The sequence below is a fragment of the Citrus clementina genome, unplaced genomic scaffold (genome assembly GCF_000493195.1).
Source record: "Citrus clementina cultivar Clemenules unplaced genomic scaffold, Citrus_clementina_v1.0 scaffold_3, whole genome shotgun sequence".
NCBI lineage: Eukaryota > Viridiplantae > Streptophyta > Magnoliopsida > Sapindales > Rutaceae > Citrus > Citrus x clementina.
The window spans coordinates 6,630,660-6,652,682 of record NW_006262339.1 but is presented as its reverse complement, the minus strand read 5'-3'; the positions used below and the strand labels follow the sequence as shown (position 1 = coordinate 6,652,682).

At 33.6% G+C, this 22,023-nt stretch overlaps 2 protein-coding genes across 5 annotated transcripts; one reads left to right on the top strand and one right to left on the bottom strand.

Annotated features, from left to right (window-relative positions):
* Nucleotides 1-2,734: 2,734 nt before the first annotated feature.
* Nucleotides 2,735-9,726, bottom strand: LOC18048980 (ubiquitin carboxyl-terminal hydrolase MINDY-2). Its single transcript, XM_006440437.2, has 12 exons — nt 9,355-9,726; nt 7,527-7,645; nt 7,345-7,451; nt 7,174-7,261; nt 4,994-6,083; nt 4,830-4,884; nt 4,666-4,747; nt 4,431-4,511; nt 4,079-4,183; nt 3,948-3,997; nt 3,440-3,563; nt 2,735-3,010 (listed from the first exon to the last, which is right to left on the bottom strand). The coding sequence occupies exons 1-12, from the start codon at nt 9,500-9,502 to the stop codon at nt 2,930-2,932; spliced, it is 2,130 nt and encodes a 709-aa protein (XP_006440500.1). The 5' UTR covers nt 9,503-9,726; the 3' UTR covers nt 2,735-2,929.
* Nucleotides 9,727-13,836: 4,110 nt separating this feature from the next.
* On the top strand, nt 13,837-20,759 carry LOC18047162 (agamous-like MADS-box protein AGL19). Of its 4 annotated transcripts, none has more exons than XM_024188782.1 (8): nt 13,837-13,878; nt 14,351-14,548; nt 18,915-18,996; nt 19,856-19,917; nt 20,050-20,149; nt 20,256-20,297; nt 20,424-20,465; nt 20,559-20,759. In XM_024188782.1, the coding sequence occupies exons 2-8, from the start codon at nt 14,367-14,369 to the stop codon at nt 20,655-20,657; spliced, it is 609 nt and encodes a 202-aa protein (XP_024044550.1). In that variant the 5' UTR covers nt 13,837-13,878; nt 14,351-14,366; the 3' UTR covers nt 20,658-20,759. The 4 variants fall into 4 exon arrangements, with proteins under 4 accessions (XP_024044550.1, XP_006440496.2, XP_024044552.1 ...); XM_006440433.2 differs by having other exon boundaries at nt 13,841-14,225; XM_024188784.1 differs by having other exon boundaries at nt 13,856-13,900.
* Nucleotides 20,760-22,023: the final 1,264 nt, after the last annotated feature.

The window sequence follows — 22,023 nt, the reverse complement described above, 5'->3', positions numbered from 1 at the left end:
TTTTTTTTTTCTTTTCAATCTTTGAAGTCAAGTTTTTTATTTTAAAAACACAAACCCAAAATGATAGTGCTCCTAACATTTCTGTCGCGTCTTTGGTTTGCTTACGGCCGAACATCATTATTCACCACATGCAAAGTAATTGAAAACGTGAAACAATTCTAAACCTAAAACACCCAGCAAATTAATACTCTTGAAATTGTATCTTACCCAGACATGACCCCTATTGAATTATTCTTTTGAACCGTTGCACACCCTATTTATGACGGTTCTCTATGTGTCACTCACTGAAGGGGTGTATCAATAAAATGCAATTTAAAACAAAAAAAATGAAAAAGAAAAATCCTTAAAAGAACAAAGTATCATAGTCGCATCATAATGGTGGGTATATGCTTCCTGCAAGGTGGTGGGCCAATTAGAAGACAAATTTAGAAGGTGGGTCTTTCACAACAAAACAAAATTCGTGATATTTTAAAAATAGATGAGTCGAACTCAAAGCCAAAGAATTGGGGGACTGGAGGTTCCTTTTGATTTAAGTGGAGTACTGTTGCTATTTGAAGCAAGGGATGTTTTTCAGATTTCAACTCATTATGGTTCTGTAGCTCTTGCATATTTTCAAGTAAACGCTCATTTATAGTACATATTCGCTTCTTTTTTTCTTCTTTTTTTTTTTTATCTTAAGTGATTGCAGATAAAAGCAGCTTTCGTTTGGGCCCTCGCTTACATTTTAGATTACAAGTCACCATCTTACTCTTACAGGGCAATGTAGACTTAGAAAAGCACCACGAACCTACTGTACCGGTTCTTTTTTAGTTCTTATCTTTCATGGTCGCATGGTTAATATTTCAAAGTTGAAACTCAAAATTGTTGATGTGGAGATTCCTATGTGCAATTTTAATTAGATTGGTTAAAGCACTTGAAGCCAGACAAACAAGTAGATCCTCAAACTCAGCTACCCGAGTTTTGGCATGAGTGTCATTATCAAGCATACTAGCATGTGTTTAATTTGTTGAAGCTACGCGCTGCAATTATTTAGTTTGTAGATAAAAAAAAATAAAAATTGTACCACTCCGTAATTCGAAGCTTACTTCACTGCTTTCACAACAAGATTGTATGCGACAAAATAATATAATAAAAAAAATCTCTAAGGTATCATATGTTGTTATCAATGAATGATTAAGATGGAATCTAGAAATCATGGCTGATTATTTCTTAGAACAATACTACACGTTGTAAAGTTTACCTAAAATTTATCTCTTAAATTTCCTCACATTTGTTATATAGAAGATGACATGAGATAGTAGTAGATAATAAATTTATATCAAAATTTTAAAAATTTATCATCTACTTAATGTGGGTTAAATTATATACGGCACACAACATTATTTGAATGAAAATATTAAAATACCAGAATAGTTATCAATCAAATTACCTTTTATTAGAATATTTTAATTTTATTCGTATTTTTTGTCGAATTTTGTACCTCTAATTTTTTTTTTTCTGGGTGAAAATAAAATTTTCCTTTCTATTGTCGCTGTTAAAGCAAATAAGGAAAATGCAATTTCAATTAAAAAGAAAAAAGGAATAAGAAATAAGTTTCACGTCGCAATCAGAAGATGACACGTGGAAAGCAATGGTGTTCGCCGAGCCGAGAGGGGAGCCCAGCCGAAGCGAGCTGCGAGCCGGAGGGCAGAAGAACCAGGAATCACGTAATTTCCAAGGAAGTGCAGGGGAAGCAAAATATCGTCGTTTGGAGGTGAGGTGGTGGGATTGGGGAAGTAGAGGTGGGGTCACCGTCACAGCTGTAGCCTTTTGTCGCATTACCTAAAACCTAAGATCACGACACCCCTTCTTAGGGTGGTCCCCGCCGCTACCTTCTCAAGTCTCTTCCCACATAATAAAAATTACGAACTGCTAGAGAAACAGTTGTTTTTACATTCTAATGTTTTTGGTCTATCCTGCTGCATATTGTCTGTCCCTTTCGATTTCATTTCATTAACCCTCCCCCACACCACTCGCTTCCTCTTCTTCTTTTTTTTCCTCTCCTCCCTTTCTTTTCCTTCCCCCTTTCTCGAGTCATCTTTTTCTGCTTTCCTTAATTTCTCTATGGCCTCACAAATTTACAAAAAGTCAATCCTTTTGCTAATCATGATAACTCCGGATTAATAAACTAAACAATCATATGTCGTTTAATATATTTACAAGAGGGGCAGACTGTCGGTGGCGCTTAGCCAGCTCCAGCGTGGTGAAATCTCGGACGTTGGTTGGCTGTGTTATGTCCCGTCGTGGGTCCGCTTTTGCCTTTAAATAATATTTCATTCTTGACGCCACAAACGAACAGGATAGGGCGGCAGAGTACAGTGACTTAGGTGGCCGAGGCCTTCAACCAGAGTAATGAGAACGCAAAAAGGAGGGAAAAAAAAAAGTGAAAGACTAAAAATGAGGGCTCGGAACCTACGCTTACAATACTTTTCCATCAAAATTTCGGGCTCTCATCGTGCAATTCTCCTCCGTGCATTGACGATTGATGTTTCCTAGAAGCTTTTGCAGAAGGAGACTGCTATGTGGAGACGAAAAAATCTAACGGCCAGAAAGCTTTAGAAGAGAGAGATCTAGATTAGCACAGGCTACCATGAGTAATTTAACTTTGATCATAACCCGCTCCTTGCGTGAGGAAGTGAATGAGGAACCTAAAAACTAAGCAATTTGTGTTCACCACCTTGGAGTACACTACATGAAAGTTTATACTAGAAAAGTTTTACTATATACTTCCCTTTTACAGTAAATGGTCACGGTAATTAATAATATTGGACGGTTTTATTGACGTCACTCGATACAATTTGTTGGGGGGTGGGGGTGCGGGTGTGGCTGGTGGAAAAGAAGGCAGATCATTTACAGTAGTGCAAATATCCAAACAGCCTAAGAAAAAAATTCACATTATACTACACTTCTCCTTTGATTTTCCATCAGACTTAGTCGAGGAAGATGAACCTCTACCACTGGCTCTTGCCACCTGCCAAAGGTCAAAATTTTTATTTGATAAAACTTCATACAAGTCAGACAGTTATATTCCAACACACTGTTTCAATATTATTGATCAGCTATGGATTTTTTTTTTTTAATGGAAACCTCATCTTTACTTTTAAATCACTTCAACGAATATGCAAATTCACATCATAATTTCCCCAATGAAATGGCCTTAATGATTTGCAAATTTCGGGGGCATAGGGCTTGGGGCAGAAAATTGTTCTGGAAAAGTGAGGCATTTTGGAATCTTTGGGTATAACTTGAATGCATCGAACAGAAAGGCAACTTCTAGGTTTCTGAAATATATCTTTTGAACATTCCCAACTAGACAAATTTATTTACTATCTTGTTTATGGAAACAAAAAACTGTGCCTAAATTGTAAATCTAAAGTTGAAGGCACAATAAGGCATTTACCTGGGGACCAGTTATCAATTTTGAACTGCCAGTAACGGGTGGCTGCTGTTGCTGCACATTAGGACGTTGTGGCTGTTGCTCAAACTCTTGTTGTTGAAGAGCTATTGCCAGTTGTAGATCAGAACTGCCAGGACAAAAAACATGCCATTTGAATATAAATCTAAATTAAAATATTGTTGCTAGAATAAGTTCCCAAAAGTTTCATAAAAATTCTTCAGAAAGTTTAGAAAAACGTTGAGGATGAAATTGGTCCTTCCATCATTACTCCAAACAACTATAATTGCATTGCTTTGGAGTTTGTTTATCTTACTAATGTAGAGCAGTTAAGAATTTGATGAAAAATCAAGATTAAGGTAACTTTTGAATGGAAAGTTAAAAAAGTTAAAAATGTTAAACTTGTCAAACGAAAGACAGCAACTAACATGTAGAGGCCATTAATTGGACACCTCTTCCATCCTAAAAAATAAAAATCAATACATGCATTAGTAATGAAAGTTAGAATAATTACTTCATATCTGACCCTCCGTGTGTGGCAGTATCATAATGGGCAAGATAGTCCTGTGGCACGCAAAATAAAGTAAGTTTCATTGAAGTTCTTTGACGGCAAGCAGAAGATTTTGGATCAGAAAGAGAACATACAGCAGTACTGGCCATAGCACCATGTTCATCCCATGAGTCATTCGCATGACTTTCTACTTTAAATTCATTGAAGTTGCTCGTCATAAACAATGTATCCCCATTGACCTAAAAGTAAATGAAGGTAGAGACGAACATATATAAAGTTAAATTTGGATAAAGTAATTAGAACCTAAAGACACTACAATTTATTTTCAGGGAATGAAGTTCTTCCCATATAGAAATTTTATCCACAATCTGATCAAAATGAGATGACTTTAACCCTATCCCATATATATGATATTACATTTCACTCTGCTCAGATATGAATCAATTAACAAACAAGTGAATAGGATTAATTAGTAAACAATTTTACCTCATTCAGTTTCTCCCAAACCAAATCAGGCTGATTTATGTACCCTTGGTCCGTAGCTAAAAGATAAAGCTCGCCATCATACTACACAAAAAAAAAAAAATGAGATCTGGTGAAAGAAAATGTAGTATAGACATTTTCTTTGTACTGCTCACTGGCAATGAGAGTAGCTGACAGTCCATAAACAGCAATGTCAATGATTAAATTACACAAGTACTATATTGCAGCTCCTAACTACCTTAAACATGGTGCTGAAGTGATTATTACGGAAGAAAACACAAAGTTCTCTTTCCTTAAGACCATCTTGTAAACAGAAAAGCCTGCAAAAGATAATTATAGTAGTCAAACAAAGAGCCTGCCAAGAGACTAGGACTTGTATAGCCAAACCTAAAATTGACATACCCATAAAAAGTCAGTTGATTGGCATTGCTCTTCAAAAAGCTCTTAATAAGTTCCCCTGAGAAATGAAAAAAACAGAAAAAGTGTTTCAAATTAGTTCAAGTACATAGAAAACTAGCATAACAAAGAGACATGCTAGAACATCTTTGCCACAGGCCAGCACTTACCTTGTTGTTGAGTGATTTCATCCTTAGACCAAACATTACAGGCATCCAAAGTGCTTTTGTCGGCTTGCTCAGCAAGAATCACCTCGCCTTCATACACAGGCTCTCGGTCTTCATACATTGCAGTTCCTGAATCTAATATGCATTCCTCTCCTTCATATATGGGTTCACTGCCATCAACACTTGAGGTAAAGTTTTCAGGCACATCACTGAGTTGTATTCTGCCACTAGATGAATCTGAATCTCCATTGTGAACAGAGAGACACAAAACTTCAGTTGTGCTACACCTATTTAGATTATCAACTGGCTCATGAACATTGGTAGAAGTGGGTTCATTCTCAACTTCTTTGCCACCTTGGGAAATTTCTACTTGTGTCTCCACCACAGTTGCAGTATCCTTTCCAGGAGAAAAAAGAATTGTTTCCTCAATCTGGACCAATTTTTGAACACTTTTCTTCTCAACCAGATCTTTAGAAATATTATGTGCTACAGATTCCATTTTAGATGGCTGATCAAGCTTCATACTACCATCTGCCTTCAAGGGTGAACTTGCTTCTTCCCCAGCAGTACTCCCAAAAGCTTCCATTTTTATCTTATTATCATCATTGCTCAAGACAATGCCATTACCTGATATGGAAGATTCTGGCTGATGAAAACTTTCACTTTCTACAACAGTGCGTCGCTCTAATGTATGTACAGAATCTGCAGGAACATCCATGTTGGAACATGTACTTTCATCAGAACTGACAGGCATAGTGGCACCGTTAACATTAGCTAAAACTGAATTGCCCGGTGAACTAGGTACGTCAGACTCTGACAATTTCAAGGCTCTCAATAGCTCTTCTTCTTCTTCAAGATCCCCCTTTCTTAATGTTTGCTGATCAGATACAGAACGTGGAGAATCATCAAAAGATCTGGCTTTAGAAAGGCATGGAGAAGGAACTCCTAAAGTTGCAGTTGTTGCAGCAGCAAAATCAACACAATCTTCTTCAGAGTTACTTTTACAGTCACCTCCCATAGTTTCCAGGGCTACAAGCTCCCCCATAATAGCATTGTAGGACTTGGACCCAATTGCATTAGCCGTATCATAATCCTGCTATGCATACACAAGACTAATTAGTTTGCCGAACACATCAACTCAGGACACACCAAGTGCATGCCAATGAAGAATTCAGTACCAAAAGAAAAATAGGAAAAGAAAAACCTAGCAGACATATAACTAATTAAGTTAGGCACCAAGAAACAACTTAGCAGCTTGTTATAGCTCACAGCTGGCTGACATAACGAGATAATGTGTAGAACTATTATCATATTGACAACTTCAGATGTTGGATCTCTGCCCATGTCTCGATTCATATGTTAACTTATGAGAGAGTTACCTTTTGTTTTACTAAATAACTGCATAAGTATATATAGAGGCAATGGATTTTTTTTTTTCAAGAGAACTCATGTGGTTACATTTTCATAAAAATTTCAGTATTTTTGTTCCTGCACCCAAAAAACACTGAATCATAATCAACTACATCCAATAAATTATGCTCCTAACAAAAATATATATAACAGAAATAGAATTGTAAGAGATGGTCACATCCACCAGCCCACGTTCATGGACAAGGAGAACACTCATGATGACATATTGGCGAAATTGCTGAAAAGAAGTGACGCCGTCAGATTCCAGTGAGCATTCCCACTAATAGACAAATGCATACTTCCATATTAATCATGATTATACATTCAAAATGGTCATGGGTGCCAAAACCTTCGAAAAGAATAAATTTCATTTGGGACACTAAAGCAAATCCTAAGCTTCCGAGCTAAATATAGTACAGCCAGCAGCAGCTAACAAAACTACCAAAGGTTAGTATTATATAGTACTCTGCATGCTATTGCTATAGCATTTGTCTTTGTCTCATAGAACATCATATTCGGAATAATCTCCAATATATCATAGATTAACCCTCAAACACCCCCCCCCCCCCAAAAAAAAAAAGAATAAATTTCTTAAAAACAGCAAAAAAGGAGGGCAATCTTAGTAAACCATAAAACAATGGAGCAACAATGTTGAATGGGTACAAAATCACCAAACACAAGCAATTATAGAACAATGGCATACAAAACCATAAATCAGACTTGTCCAACAACAATCAATTGAAACCATTATATATGGCCTGAAAAATGCATACCTGGGGATCAACTATCCAACCATGATAGAGGGGGATGTCAAGTAGATCAAATATCGCACACTCTGGTGTAAACTCAAAATCATCTATCCTGCAAATGTGATGTATTCCATTCAGCACTAAGGGGGGTTGCAATATATGAATGTAAGTATGAGAGAGAGAAAGAGGTCTAACCTCCTAAATTTTATATTTACATCAATTCCAGTTGCAAGGCGCGGAAGCAAATCAATAGCATCCGCAATATTCTGCTGCTGATTTTCAACATACCCAGCATCTTTATTCTGCATTTTTTAAGTGTGTCAATATCAAGTAAAACCAGAAAAGACTTTCAAATCAATCAAAATAGCAATTATTACATTGACATTACTGTTAGAATCAATAAGCCGTTCAGCCACCAGCGAAAGCAATTTCTCTTGTGATATTTCCCCTGTATCTGGACTCAAAGTCAGATTGTTCCTCAACAGAAGAACATTACCTATTTCAATATATAAAAAAAAAAAGTTTTAAGACTCATTATTAATACTAGAGACATAAAGAGAACAAACCCTCACCATGGTGCCTAAAAAAGTCCTAGATAGGATAATTGTCAACGAAGGTACTGCAATTAAAATAAGGCAAAAAAACAGGCCCTCTTATCCTTAGGAAAATTTCTGAAGCAAGCAAAATGACAATAATGAGCTCGAACCATTGAGAAGAATGATAGGGAAATTTTAGAACCATGGAACAATAAAAGAATAACGAGGTAATCAACGCAAAGGAATTACAATAACAAGTCACTCTGTTAAAACAGTAATTCAACAGAAATAAAGAAATTTCAGGTAAACATCCTGGACTGTATCAATAAGACTTGCAACTACAAAATGCAAGGGATACCAATGTTTAAATAGTTCTAGTTAGATACGTGAAAAATGAAATGCAAATCATGTATTCTCATATCAAAAAGTTCATTGAGTTAAGATGGTAAACTCTCCAATGTACTAAAAATTGCTAATATAAAACCGAAGACAATACTTAGCATGAGATTCAAAAAATAGCTTTAACCATTTCACTGAAATATGCATAATACAACCATTTCAGCTTGTAGCAACCAACATAAACCTTAACTGAACCTGGTGGCAGCAATGATACATATAAATTCCAAAAACTATAGATACCCATAAACAAACAGAAACTTCACGGAACAACATTCGACATCAATGTCAAATCAGATACCGTTTGAATGAAATTAGAAGCAATCTTTTCCTATCTCTCAACAAAATAAACCAAATGCTGTAAGTATAATGTACCAAACAATTTCATAAGTCAGAAAAGGTAAGAAAAGAAAGAGCCTTAATTCAACTTGTTTGTGCCTAACATAACCTAACTTGACTTAATTATAATAAACTTTCTACTATAATTGATAAGAAAACCACTTAAGTCCAGCCAAATTTCACCTTCTTTTTCCTCTCACTAAACAGCTCTTACAAATAACAAAACTGGTAAATAACCAAAAAATTGATACAAAAAACAAAAGAGACAACAGTACACTAGATTACAATTTGCCACTTTTCAGATGTAGCCATAACATATCAGAAATATGTCAAAACGTCCATACAAGATAATTTATTGGAACCAAAACCAGTAGTGAAGACTTTTACTGAAGTTTACTCACAATCCAAAAGTAATGTCATTATCTTTTACTCTCTGTCAATTTCTCCGCAATTAACAATAATTAAGAATATTAACTGGTATAGGAACAATTAGCAACCAAAGACAGAATCAATAACCCAAACAATAAACAGTCTAAAACCAATAGCATCATTCAATTTCAAAAAAGACAGAGAAACTACAAGTACACCACAGAATTGAAATAAATTTGCTACTTTCAAGAACCTATGATCCAACGCTTCAATTTCAATTCTTGTCCACTCTCAGCAACAAAAGACACAACCCTAGAAATCATCATTCAATTATCAATTAATTCACAATTAATCCAAAGGCAACATTACACTGCGTCACAAGTGGACTTTATCTCAATTGCAAGATCGCAGCAAATTGAAAAAAAGAAAAAAGAATTCAAAGAATAAAAACCTAGAAAATAGAAGTATCGAACAGTTCGGTCAAAACTCAAAAGTTCACGTCTATTTAATTTAAACTTAGTGAAGAAGAAACCCTAGCGAGCGACAAAGAGAGAAGACAAATTACAGATGGCAAGGAGAGGACAAGGTCCATTGTCGTTTTGCAGAATAATTGGTGTCGTTCGACCTAAGAACTGTATAGCCTTCGTTTTGTGCATGCACTCTTTCATCGCTGTTGGTTGTTGCTGTTGCTGTTCCTCGCTGGATTCATCCATTGTTTCTTTGATTTTTTACGAGAGAAAAAAGAAATAAAAAATAAAGAATAAAACTGGTAATTTTGGATGTGATCACACGGGAGAAGGCTTTTAAAACAGACTCCAGATTCTTGAGAGAGGGGGGAGATTTATATCAATTTTTTATAGGGTGAAACGGCAACAAAAGTGATGGATTTGGTACGTTTAGGACTTCAGGCGGAGTGAAGAAGTTTGGAGACGTGGATTTTTATTTAGTTCTCATTTTTTTAATTAGGCCGGCCACATCAAAGCGTTTGAATATTTTCAACGGAAAAAAGAAATTAATCTTTTAATTTGTTTTTTAATATAAATAAAATATTATCGTTTATTAATTGAGAACTTTGCTAAAATGACCCGATTTTAGGTTTCATTTTAAAAAATGGCTTATTTTCAATGTTTATTTTTTTAACTTACGCGGTAAAAAATAACATTTTGATCAATAATATTTTTATCATAGATAAGTGCCAATCACAGATGTCGACAGTAATAATAAATTTTGATTTTATATTTCATATTTAGTCTATCATCTCGTTTATTACTTTAATAAAAAAAAATTAAGTTGGCTCTTCCGTATAAATTGGTTGAAAATTTTTGCCTAGTAATAAAATGTATTATTAAAAATAATTCTTTAAGATTGAATGGTAAAGAACTTTAAACTTGGACTAAATTCGATGACAATTTAATAAGACAGTGAGTTTGCTTTCATTATTTTAGTAATGTTGTCTGGGTGTCTTTATTTTTCAAAATCATGCTTAAAACTTTATCTGGAAGTAGGAACTAGGAATTAGGAGCATGAGAGTTTTTATTATTATCGAAACAAGGTCAAGTTTTAAATAAATCAACTTCGTTATAGAAATTGAAGGATTAAGTTAAGCAGATTAAATTAATCGATTTATAAGACAAAAGTAGTTAAGCACTTCAAAAGTAGGGGCGACCAAACAATTACTGTGATAGAAGTCAGCCATTATGCTAAGTGAGATGCGGAATTATTATGCCCATTTGATTTTGAACTTTGAAGCCTTCACTTCAACAAAACTTTTTCAATATTAATGAAGTCGAATTTAATTCTTTTGTGAAATTGTCATCCACGGATCATATAAGCCAATTTTGTTAGGTCGGTCTTGCAAATTGTTCACGTTCAACTATTTAATGGATTTGGTTGAGTGAACACCTAAATGGACGTCCCGTTTTCACTCGATCAACAACAGGCATTCACGTATTGGAAGGACTGTATACTAATTTATACAAAGGGTGTAAGTAGAAACAGGTGATGTTTGTCTTGTTCAGGTGCCGGCCCATAGAAAATGGGATGGACCGGCCCAATGATAGCTCTCTGTGCTTAATGCTTGACCCACCAGCAACATCGAGTAGTACGAAAGATCAGAAGGCTATCCGAAAGTTGAAAATGGAGATTATGGACCACAACCAACGTGTTTGGTGTTTGGATCTGGTCCACTGACCATTAATCAGAATGCTGGCCCATAGTGTTCTTCACTATATCGCAAGTTGAAGACAAAAATGTGCATGAATCACGTGATTAAGTTGCTTTCCGAAAACTGGCCGGTGACTGTCAATTAGAGCCGAGGAAAAACTTACGCGGAGCAGGCCAGCTGAGGTGGTGCGAGCACCCATTAAAAATCTGCCATTTGATAAATTTGATGGGTCTCATTCTCATAGTGAGATCCACAAATAAAAAATATATAAATTTTTTTTTTTTAAATAAAAAATTTGTGGGTCTAAAAAAATAATTTGTGGGTCTTATTGTGGAATTCATTGGACCTGTCAAATATAGGCTGGCGCACCATCTTGAAATTTACATCAGCATCCAAAATATGATCTCATCAGTCAACTTATCTAGGATAGAAAAAAAATAAAATAAAAGGTAGTCAAGTTCTTGTTTTGAAAAGCAGTGCAGTTTGATGTTTATTATATGTTTGGGTCACCTTCATAATGATTTAAAGTTATAAAATTTTCACTCAAAATACCTCATTATCTTATTTGGAAGGGTAATACTAGAAATTTCAATAATAAAGTCTTAACCACACTCATTTACTCGATGATAGAATATAAAATTTATAAGTTATGAAATTTATTATTCAACAAAATAAATGCTGCATAATAGTTGGGATTCAACTGATGAAAACATAATCATTATTGTATTTGGAAGGAGTTCATTTTTTTAAAAAAAAAATAATAATAATAAAAGAAATAGAGTTTATGTATGTTTACCTATGACCACCTTCTCCAATAAAACATCGATTTGGATATCTTACTTACCTAACCACTTACCAGACATTGCAATATTGATTTCACTTATTATTGGGAATTTTAGATCTTGAAAAACTTTTTCGATAATCCATATATATCAAGACTCACTTCCCGTACACACACAATCAATATGTTTGGTTTTATAAAATATTATTAGTTTGCATCCCCGTGTCTCTCATTAACTAATGTGTTTCATTGTTTGTACACAAGTTTTTATTTTATATTTTTTATCCGTCCGTTCGAATTACTAATATTTATTGAAATATTTATAATATTTGATTTGAATCTTATTATAGTGCAACTTCATCTTAGACATGGCTTTTGGCTATTTAGGTTTCGTTTAGTATAATTTTTTAATTAGAGTTTATTTAAATAAAGTTTTTGTTAGTAGAAATTTTATGAGTAGAGTTTTTACCCAAAAAAAATTAAATATTTAATTGTAAATGAGAGCTTTTATTAAAAATCACAAAATTATCTTTATACATAAATATTTTTTAAAGTTATACTATAAAAAGAATGAAATAAGATTGTTAGATAAATAAAACATGTTTTAGACATTTTCCTATTTCAAAAAAAAGTTTTTAAACTTCTACTTTTAAAAGTCTAAAATTTGAGTTTTTTGTTGATAGAGACAAAATAGCTTATTTAATCTTTAAAAGCTATACTAAAAAAAAAAACTAAATAATAACACAAATTTTAATAAAAATTTACGAGATTAAATAAGCACTTATAATCACTAAATAGTTATACCAAACAGATACTTAAAACTTAAAACTCTAAAGAGAGTGCCACATAAAAGTTTGTACATTGTATTCTATGTACTTCATACTTCATAGGGGAAAAAATTATCGGTCCAGTCATTCCGCTAATCCTTCGTGAGTACTGCACACAAATTTATTTTTATGCAAAGAAACAAAAGACTTTGGATGCGTTGTTGGATGGGTCTTGGCGACTAATAAATGTTGAATCTAATGTTGTACTCGACTGATAAGAAGAACAACTTGTATGGCGATAGTGAATAACTTATAGTCATATCAATGACATACAGTATAATAGAGGTTACATTAATAAATGTCAATATTTATTGAGAATAAGGTAAATTTTATCAACTTTTTTTTTGAATGGAAATTTTATCAACTTGAAAAAAATGAATTCGAACGGAGCACAAATGGCTAGTGAAAGAAAGTGACTGGCACTCATTTTTTTTTTTTTTTTTGTAAATGTGACAATTGATAATATAAAAAAGAAAATAAAAATTGCAACTAGGTCCCGTAAACATGAAGATACACGTAGACACATCGCATGCCCCTGAAATCCGCTCTCGTTGGTCATCGCCGCGGCCTAAAAAGACCTAACGAGACATGCCATTCGTTTAACACCCCAGGCCTCATTGTGGTCCCAAAACAAGACAAACTCATTGCTGATCGCTCCGCACAGCAAAAACGAAAATATATTAGAAAAACAAAAAAGGAATATATAACTCAACCAACAGTGCGCCTCCACTTGTGATCTGAAGAACCCACCTGAGCGAGAAAAGCATCAGAAACCCCTCAAGGGAAAGAAATGAATTGATGGAACCAATAGGCAATAGCCCGGAACGCACCAAACGAGGAAGAGCCACGTGACAAGGTCTGATCATGATCAACTTACGTGATGCGCTGGCGCGTCCTCATTGGTCCACCTCCGATCCCATTGTACGGAAAGACATGGACGTTTTTCTAACCCCATTGTACGGACAATAGTGTTTGCGAAATCTACCTTTTTATCGTGCGCAGCGAGTACCCGGAATTTCCATACAACTAGAGGGTTTCCAGTTTTTAAAAGTGGGAAACTGTCCGAGAGAAACTGGCAACCGACAGGAATGTTCGCTGTCCGTGGCCTCACTCACCTCTCTGCCTCTTGAGTGGATACCGGACATGGGAGTTGTCAGTCGATCTCAACAGGTGTCATCACATCACGCGATAGCATCTAACTTTCGTGCATCCACATGAGTAGTGGATTCACATGCTTTGGCATTTATTCTCTGATTTTTCTTTTTGAGGGTGGTGACTGCTTCTTTCCTCAGGTTACCAAAAGAAGAAAGAGATTAGGTTCTTCGCTCTTGACTCTCCGGTTGTTTTTCCATTATAAATATCAATATTATTCTATTTTAATCTATAGCTAGGGTTATTGGCTGGAGAAGCTAGAAAGCAAAGAAAGGAGTATGGTATCATGATATGATGATAAATAAAAATATATTTTATTTTTTAAATGTATTTTCAGTGAAAAAATCTAGGGCTTCTCAAGATTTTATTGCAAGAGAAATTTCTATAATTATCATTGTCTCTCTTGTTCATCCACTGGAGCTTTCACAGACCCATCAAATCTCTTTTTCAGCACTTTCCTAATTTGTTTTTATTTCAGTTTATTCTCTCATTCTATCTTTGGAAACTTTTAGGTTGGTCTTTCAAATCAGTTTCAATTAGATTTTCATTCAATTTAATTATAATTTTGCCTTGATCTTTCAGCTAGCTGACAGCAGGTTATTATTTTATATTGAATTTGTGGGTCTTTCTTGTGTAGGAGTAGGAGAGTGAAAATGGTGAGGGGCAAAACCCAGATGAAGAGAATAGAAAATGCAACAAGCAGGCAAGTTACTTTCTCAAAGCGAAGAAATGGGCTGCTCAAAAAGGCCTTTGAGTTATCGGTTCTTTGTGATGCCGAAGTTGCACTAATTATCTTCTCCCCCAGAGGCAAGCTCTACGAGTTCTCTAGTTGTAGGTGCGTTCCTCATCTTCTTCGTAATGTTCTCACAGACACACTAATATGAGCTTTTATTTATTTATATATATTGTTGTCTGGTATTCATATTTCATGTATCTACTGCGAATCTGTTTTAATTTAAAATCTGGATAATTTTGCCCGTATAGCATTGGATTTATATCTGTGACAGCCCCAGCAGGTAAGATAGTACTACGAGTACATGAGAGTATAAAGGGTCTGATCTTTCTGGTTCCCTTTCTTAGTCTTTAGAATCAAATATTAACAGGTGGTTTTGTTTTGTTGAATTTTTGGCGTTAATTGATCTTTCAAGAGATCTTGCAGATTCTTGTACTCTCTCAGTTTCACCTCAATCGGATCTGAGGTTCCATAAATGTCAGTTAATGCTTTGGGGAGGGAGAGAGACACGACATAGAGATTAACAAATTGTACTCACTAGGGTTAACTGTAGTTGATGGAAAAATTATGGGTGGGTTAATCACTTCATTATACACAAATTGAACAGGGAAAAAAAAGAAAGGAAAAACAGAAAAACACTAATAATAGAACTAAATTTCTCTATTGCATTAGCTGTGGAACTGTATATATGACATAAGCTGGTCATGTAGAGCAGTTTTGAGGTCAGTGACTGTATGCACGGAAAGAGCGCTATTTATTCTTTTCATGCAAACATTTGCGTTTGTAGTTGGAGAAAGTCAAGGTACTCCACAGCATACATAGTTTTGGGTTGGATTTTTGTCATGTGTACCGCTCTCTCAAGTCTCAACTAATTAATTAGAGAAAGTTAAGGTGCTCAAGTGCATATTTTTTGTTAAATTTTTACTATTTGTACCTTTCAATTTTTAATTATTTAAGCGTAACACGAATGAGAAATTTTAACAGATGAACGAAAATAAACCATAAAACAGCAAATATCTTTTTGTATAGTTATATTGATAATTTGGTTTATCCATGCAATTGAGCAAGCAAATTATCACATTTAACAAGGTGCTAACAACCAAATGGTGTTTTATTTCAGGAAAACACTCAAGAACTTTTGATATATATAGCAGAATTATACCAAAAGAGAAAAGCAAATTATTTTAGTAATCTTGTAGACTGTTATGGGAATCCCAACTCCAAGATGTACTTCGATTCTCACCTACATGTTAATTAATGTTTTGCTTCACCTTTGTTTATTTGGAAAACTAATTACTTCTAATTAAAGAAATGGATTGCGTGCTTCATGGTGTTCCACTGTCTTGGTCTAACCTTGCCTTTCTTAATATATGATATCATTAATTGTACCAGACACATTAATACAATTAATTAGGATAAAATTAACCTTAATACTGATCATTTAGCTTTGACAAAAAAATATCTCCTTTGGTTAATTTTGGCCTTAAAGGTTGCTATAGTACATTTGTAGCTAGCTTCCAAACCATGTTCGATAAAATAGGGCTTAACATGTAAACATGAGAATTATGTTCTGGAAATTTGTTCTAAATCTTTTGCATTTTGAATATGGAAATGATCTTTGACTCCCTAAATATTGGAATTCAAGTGGTTGTGCTTTACAATCTAGCACTCTTTAACATAGAGAAGAATAGAAATTAAAATGATCCATTGTATCTAATATATTAAAATTGCATGAGTTTCAGTACGGCTTTAGAAAGAATTAAAAAAATGATTCTGATACATAAGAAATGCATTAACTAAGGTAGTGAAGGTAGGTAGTTTCATTCAAATTCCTATCATTTAAGATTCTTGGTGAATCTTTCTTGTTTACCTTTTGAGGAACATGATAAAAGAATCACGTGAGAATATCATTCCTACAGTTCTTACAAGGAATAACTTCAATTTACAGTAAAATTAGAGACTCCAACCCTTCCTGTGAACTTGTAGCTTTGGTTTTCAATATGCATCTATACTCTAGGTGGTTGGAAGAAGATCTAATCTCTGTTGCCAAGTTAGAGTCATTTGATGATTAGTTACTTCATCCATGTGCTTGTGACACTACAAACGCTTATATAGACCGAAGTGTTTTTGTTTGGTTCTTATGTCTTAAGAAAGAATATCGCACATCGCCTGAGATTGAATTTTGGGTTAATTATATAAGATTTGTGCAACCATTATCTCTTAAGCTAGCTTTGAAGTATGAGTTAGCCTCATATGATTTTATAAGGTGAAAAGATAGTATGAACCTTATTCGTGAGTCTTAAAGGCTTCTATAATGGTAAACATTATTTTTTAATGAATCAACTCTGATGGGATATAGAAGCCCACGGATGAGTCATTTGTTAATGAATCAACTCTGATAGCGTATAGAAGCCCACATGTGAGCTTCGTACATTTTTTATATTGTGAAAAAATAGAGAACCTTATTCGTGAGCCTTAAAGGCTTCTATAGTAGTAAACATTATTTGTTAGTGAATCAATTCTGATGGTGTATAAAAGTCCATGGGTGAGCCATTTGTTAATAAATCAACTTGCATGGCAAATAAAAGCCAACAAATGAGTTTTATACACTTTTATATCGTGAAAAAATAGCGAGAACCCTACTCATGCATGAGTTAACTCTTATAGCATATGGTAGTCCGTAGGGCCAACTTATAGGATCGCCTCTAACTCATACACGTACTAGGCTAAATCTAGTCTAACTCATACTCAACGTTACATTATTTCCTTAGCCTTTTTTTTTTAATCATAACTCATGAATTTGATTTGCTCATATATAATATATATATATATATATATATATCTGTGTGTGTGTGTGTGTGTTTTGACAAACAAGTTACTGTGATGCATTTACTTTCCATTTCTATAATTAAGTCTTTTTTTTTGGGGGGGGGGAGGGGAAAAAATGTTGATTGAAGTTTTGAGTGACTAGATATAACTTAATGTTTCATGGTTGTAATTCAAGTGAGGAAATTAATTAATTAATTAATAACTAAGTTTTTATTTGAACCTTGAATATCAATGAATAATGGTTTGACAGTTCATCATTGTGACACTTCCTTCTTCTGATTATGGTCATTCCAAAGGGAAATTTAATTAGTACTGATTATCATAACTTGAAGACTATTTTTGACTATCGCAATATTCTTGAGAAGGGATAAAACTAATATTATATGAATATAAAGATATAAGTAGGAACTTATTGGGATCAACTTCAGTTAGATAATCCTTAACAATGTAATCCTAAATATTGGATCTTGGAAAAAAATGAAAAAGAATTTAACAGTTTGCAGTCTGTCTCATCATTATAGCAAAATAATTTTGATTGTTTAGATAGGATAGCAACAGAGATATTCTTACTTACAAAATCATGTTGCTCTAACTGATTATATGTATATTCTAATTTAGTACAAGATGGTGATAAGGAATTGTCTTTGATTCTAAAACAGTTTATAAGTTAATAACTAATCAAGTGCAGGAACTAAGAAGATGGGTTTGAATACTATAAGATGCCTATAAGTTAAGTCTAATGAGAGAATTTTGAAAAAGTAGAATTAATTTGAAGGCAACGGATCTGTTTACCATGTCCGAGAACCATCTCATTTGAGATGAATGTTTAGAATAATTTAGTAGATATGTCGAATTACTCTATTGTTTGCCTCTTTTAACTGACATACATAAAATCTTTTCTTATAAATTATTGTCAATATGAGGTACCTAGCATACAATCTTCCTCGTAATAATGCATGACGGCAGACTGACATGAGTTTTGATCCATGTAACCATCTCGGTGGCCTGGTTTTGTAGTAGAAATTAAACCATCCACCATACCAAAACCTTGTTAATTAGATATTTTATTCTTAGACTGTATTTGGTATTGTTATTATAAAATTGTAGTTTAAAAGTTAGAATACTAAAATATTTGGTAATCATTTGGTGTTATGATTTGAAACTAAGTTGGTTTTATCTCACACTTATATATATAGTGATGTCATTATAATATTTTTGCTATTTTTGGTAAATTCTATTTCATACCTACAGCTTGTTTTGTGCAATAGGTTTAGCTTTTAAATCATACTGCCTCAATACCAAATAGGGACTTGTTTAATTATTTGCATTGCCAAATTACTGATTTTCAAGCTTTCAACATATTTCTCATCCTCTATTAATTTGATCACAACTCATTGTATACATATTGTTTTCTTTGTTGTTTAATTTTTTAGAAAAAATTTTATGTACTATTCTCGTTATCTTTGATGGGTAATATATTTACTCATTAATTATTTCTTAATAAAATTACTGCATACTAAGTTTGGCAAAATAAATAAATAATAATTTGAATTATCTGTGAAGGTACTATTGAGGTATGTAATTATTTATTGTGTTATATATGATCTTATATTTTGATTGTTACCGGTGTGATTTTCAGTATTAACAAGACCATAGAACGCTATCAGAAGAAAACCAAAGATATTGGAATCAACTCCAAAATAGTAGAAGATCATTCACAGGTTTGTCTTTGTGATGTCGTGCTTTTCTTTCTTTACCCTTTCCTCCATTAATGCAGCACATATACAAGTAAAGAACGTTTCACTGTTTTGTTGAGCCAAATGCTAGAAGGGCAATAATGCAATACAAAGTTGTGATTCATGATTGTATTGATTATAATTCAAAATCTTAACAGAACACAGTTATAAATGCACATGCAGATGTAATACAAAATCTTTGAAAAGTCATTACATGTACATCAGTATGGACCAAGTTTATGATTCAATTTAGGTATCTTAAAAACAACTGCAGAAAGATTTGGGATCTTTATGGGGCATAAGAAAAGCTTTAAAAAGATGATGGTAAAAGCATAAAAATTGGCATGCTAGAAGGGATAGCATATAACACAGGTAAAAAGACCTAGTGAATCTCATCATCTCTTGGGAAACAAACATATCCGGATCTACATTTTCTTGACACCAAATTGTTGTCTAATTACTGAACATGCATATAATTTTAACTACAAAAGCTTATGTTTCTCAATTATGACTTTCATTTGGTTGCACTTTTTTCTGACACAGATCTCTTCATATATGAGAAAATTAAAATAACTGGGAATATATCACTTTTTCTTTTGCTATATAATTACCTTTCTCTTCCTTCAAGAGAATATATATGAGATTATTGCAAAATCTATGCAGATTATCACTGAATTGACAATCGTGTGATGATCATCAGTTGTATAAAATCAGAATGCATCTTAACTAAATCGTAGCTAAAACTAAAGAACAATTCCAATTGGAAAAGACATTATAATAAGTTATTAATTTTAATGATAACTTTTTTAGTACTTTTTTTTTTCCTTTTTGTTTTTCCATGCAGCATGCCAAGGAAGAGACTTCAAACATGATGACGAAGCTTGAGTTTCTTGAAGTGGCCAAAAGGTTCAATACCTAGCTAGCTAGCTAAGAGGATTTTTGTTTTGCGTAGCGGAATTCAACACACACATACATATATATTCTCCACTTTAATTTGCAAAGCTTAAAAAATTGTGAATAATATTAATGCTAATGCAGAAAACTCCTTGGAGATGGACTGGAGCCATGTACAATTGATGAGCTACAACAGTTAGAGAACCAGTTGGAACGAAGCTTAAGCAGAATTAGGGCAAGAAAGGTACATACATTTTAACGAGTTAACATTGCCTATCCTCGAATTAAACATGGCTATATCACTACTGAAATAATTTTACTGACAGTTTAGAAACTTGGTCTTTTCTCAGAATCAGCTCTTCAGAGAACAAATTGAGAAGCTGAAAGAAAAGGTGATAACTTTTTAATTTGTGTCCCCATATATGCATACCCGGTTAATATTGAGTCTTGTTCAATGATCATTATCTTTGATATCTTGCTGATTGCTATTATTTTGTGCTTTGTCGTGCATAATACAGGAAAAAATCCTCATTGAAGAAAATACGAAGCTGCGAGAGCAAGTATAAATTTCTTTTCAACCCTAATATTAATTGCAATAAATACAGCTTTCATATTGATGATAGTTTACTGATTGATGATCAATTTAATTTCAGTGTGGGATGCAACCGCGGCAAGCGTCAGAGGAGCAAGAAGTATATATGGATGTAGAGACACAATTGTCCATAGGACCACCTGAAAGAAGAGTTGCTTAAAATCCTTTGAATCATGACTCGGGATGTTGATATATATGCTATGCTGCTCAAAAGACACCAAAAGTGACCAGCTTTCCTCCACCTTTTTCTTTTCTTTTTGCTTTTCTTAATTGGGTGATTTTGATTTTTCATCTTAATTTCATTATATAATTGTGAAGGCCGAATAAGTTTCTGAAAAACAGCATTTTATAGCATAAACCGAGCCATACAATGAGGAAATCGGTTTAATTTCATGTGTTAAATGTATAATATTTCTCAATGACCATGTTAGTGTGTGCCATTTCGGCTTGGCTATGGTAAATAGTTAACATACTGCTTTTTTTGCTTTTCTTTTTGTCCCCATTATTCTGTTTGAATTTTATTTGGTTTATTCCCTTTTTTTTTCTTTAAACCACCCGGCCTCCAGCTATTGCATTGGGTCCTGACTAATTTAAATTTAGGGTGTAATTACCAACAAAGTGTTGGCTCCACTGGCAATGGAGTCTCCTTAAGTGGTTTGACTGGGTTTGCTCCCCAGTTCGAGTCGCAGGGAAGTCGCCTTTGTTGGGAGAACTTGTGCCTCCCGGTTCGAGCGGAGACTTCTAGTCTGGGTTGTGGTACGGGCTTAAAGGTGCCTCCTACAGTTGGGGCCCTCCCAGGATACCTCGTGGATAAGACTAAATTTAGGGTGTAATTACAGTTAAAGCTTATTACCTCTCCCAAATGGTTTGTTTAGTGAAGTTCGAACTCGAGAACTCTTCTCACTTACTCAGCTTGTGTCGTCAATTGAGCCACAACCGTTTGGTTTTGTTTATTCCCTTTGATTGGTGTCGATGTTGTTATTGAGAAAATATCTAAATTCATAAATGCCAAGAAGAAATGTATTCATAGATTCGAATTTTAGATCAATTTCTATCCAAATTAGGGGGGGAAAAAGAAGGAAAGAATTAGAGACCAATTTAAATAAATTTAAAAAGAATAATGTTACACTAAACAAATTTTATATTTCAAATAATGTAACAACTTAAGTTATTAATAATAACAACAACGAGGAAAAAAGATATTTACACTTTAAAGTTTAAGGAAATAGTCACTAACACCTTTAAATTTTTAAAAAGGGATATAAAAATTTCTTTTTGACCATAATACTCATTACATTTATTATCCACAAAAAAAATCGAATCTAGTATTTTATAATAAATGAAAATATAACATTAAAATAAATGTAATAATATATAAATTATTTTATAATTTCAATATTTAAAAATATTTTAATATTTTACAATCTATTAGATATATGATATTATATTAAATTGAATTTTATAATAAATAGAATCACTAATATTAAAACAAGTGTGTTAAAATTTAAATTATTTTGAATATTATG

Excerpts from the sequence above, each read along its gene's own strand:
- LOC18048980 (XM_006440437.2), bottom strand. The coding sequence starts at position 9,502 with ATGGATGAATCCAGCGAGGAACAGCAACAGCAACAACCAACAGCGATG. Across the intron at positions 7,646-9,354 it reads TTGTCCTCTCCTTGCCATCT|GTAATGTTCTTCTGTTGAGG; the intron begins GTAATTTGTCTT and ends ATATTGAAATAG. Across the intron at positions 3,564-3,947 it reads CACGGAGGGTCAGATATGAA|TTCTGATCTACAACTGGCAA; the intron begins GTAATTATTCTA and ends TTGTCCTGGCAG.
- LOC18047162 (XM_024188782.1), top strand. The coding sequence starts at position 14,367 with ATGGTGAGGGGCAAAACCCAGATGAAGAGAATAGAAAATGCAACAAGC. Across the intron at positions 18,997-19,855 it reads TAGTAGAAGATCATTCACAG|CATGCCAAGGAAGAGACTTC; the intron begins GTTTGTCTTTGT and ends TTTTCCATGCAG. Across the intron at positions 19,918-20,049 it reads TTTCTTGAAGTGGCCAAAAG|AAAACTCCTTGGAGATGGAC; the intron begins GTTCAATACCTA and ends ATGCTAATGCAG.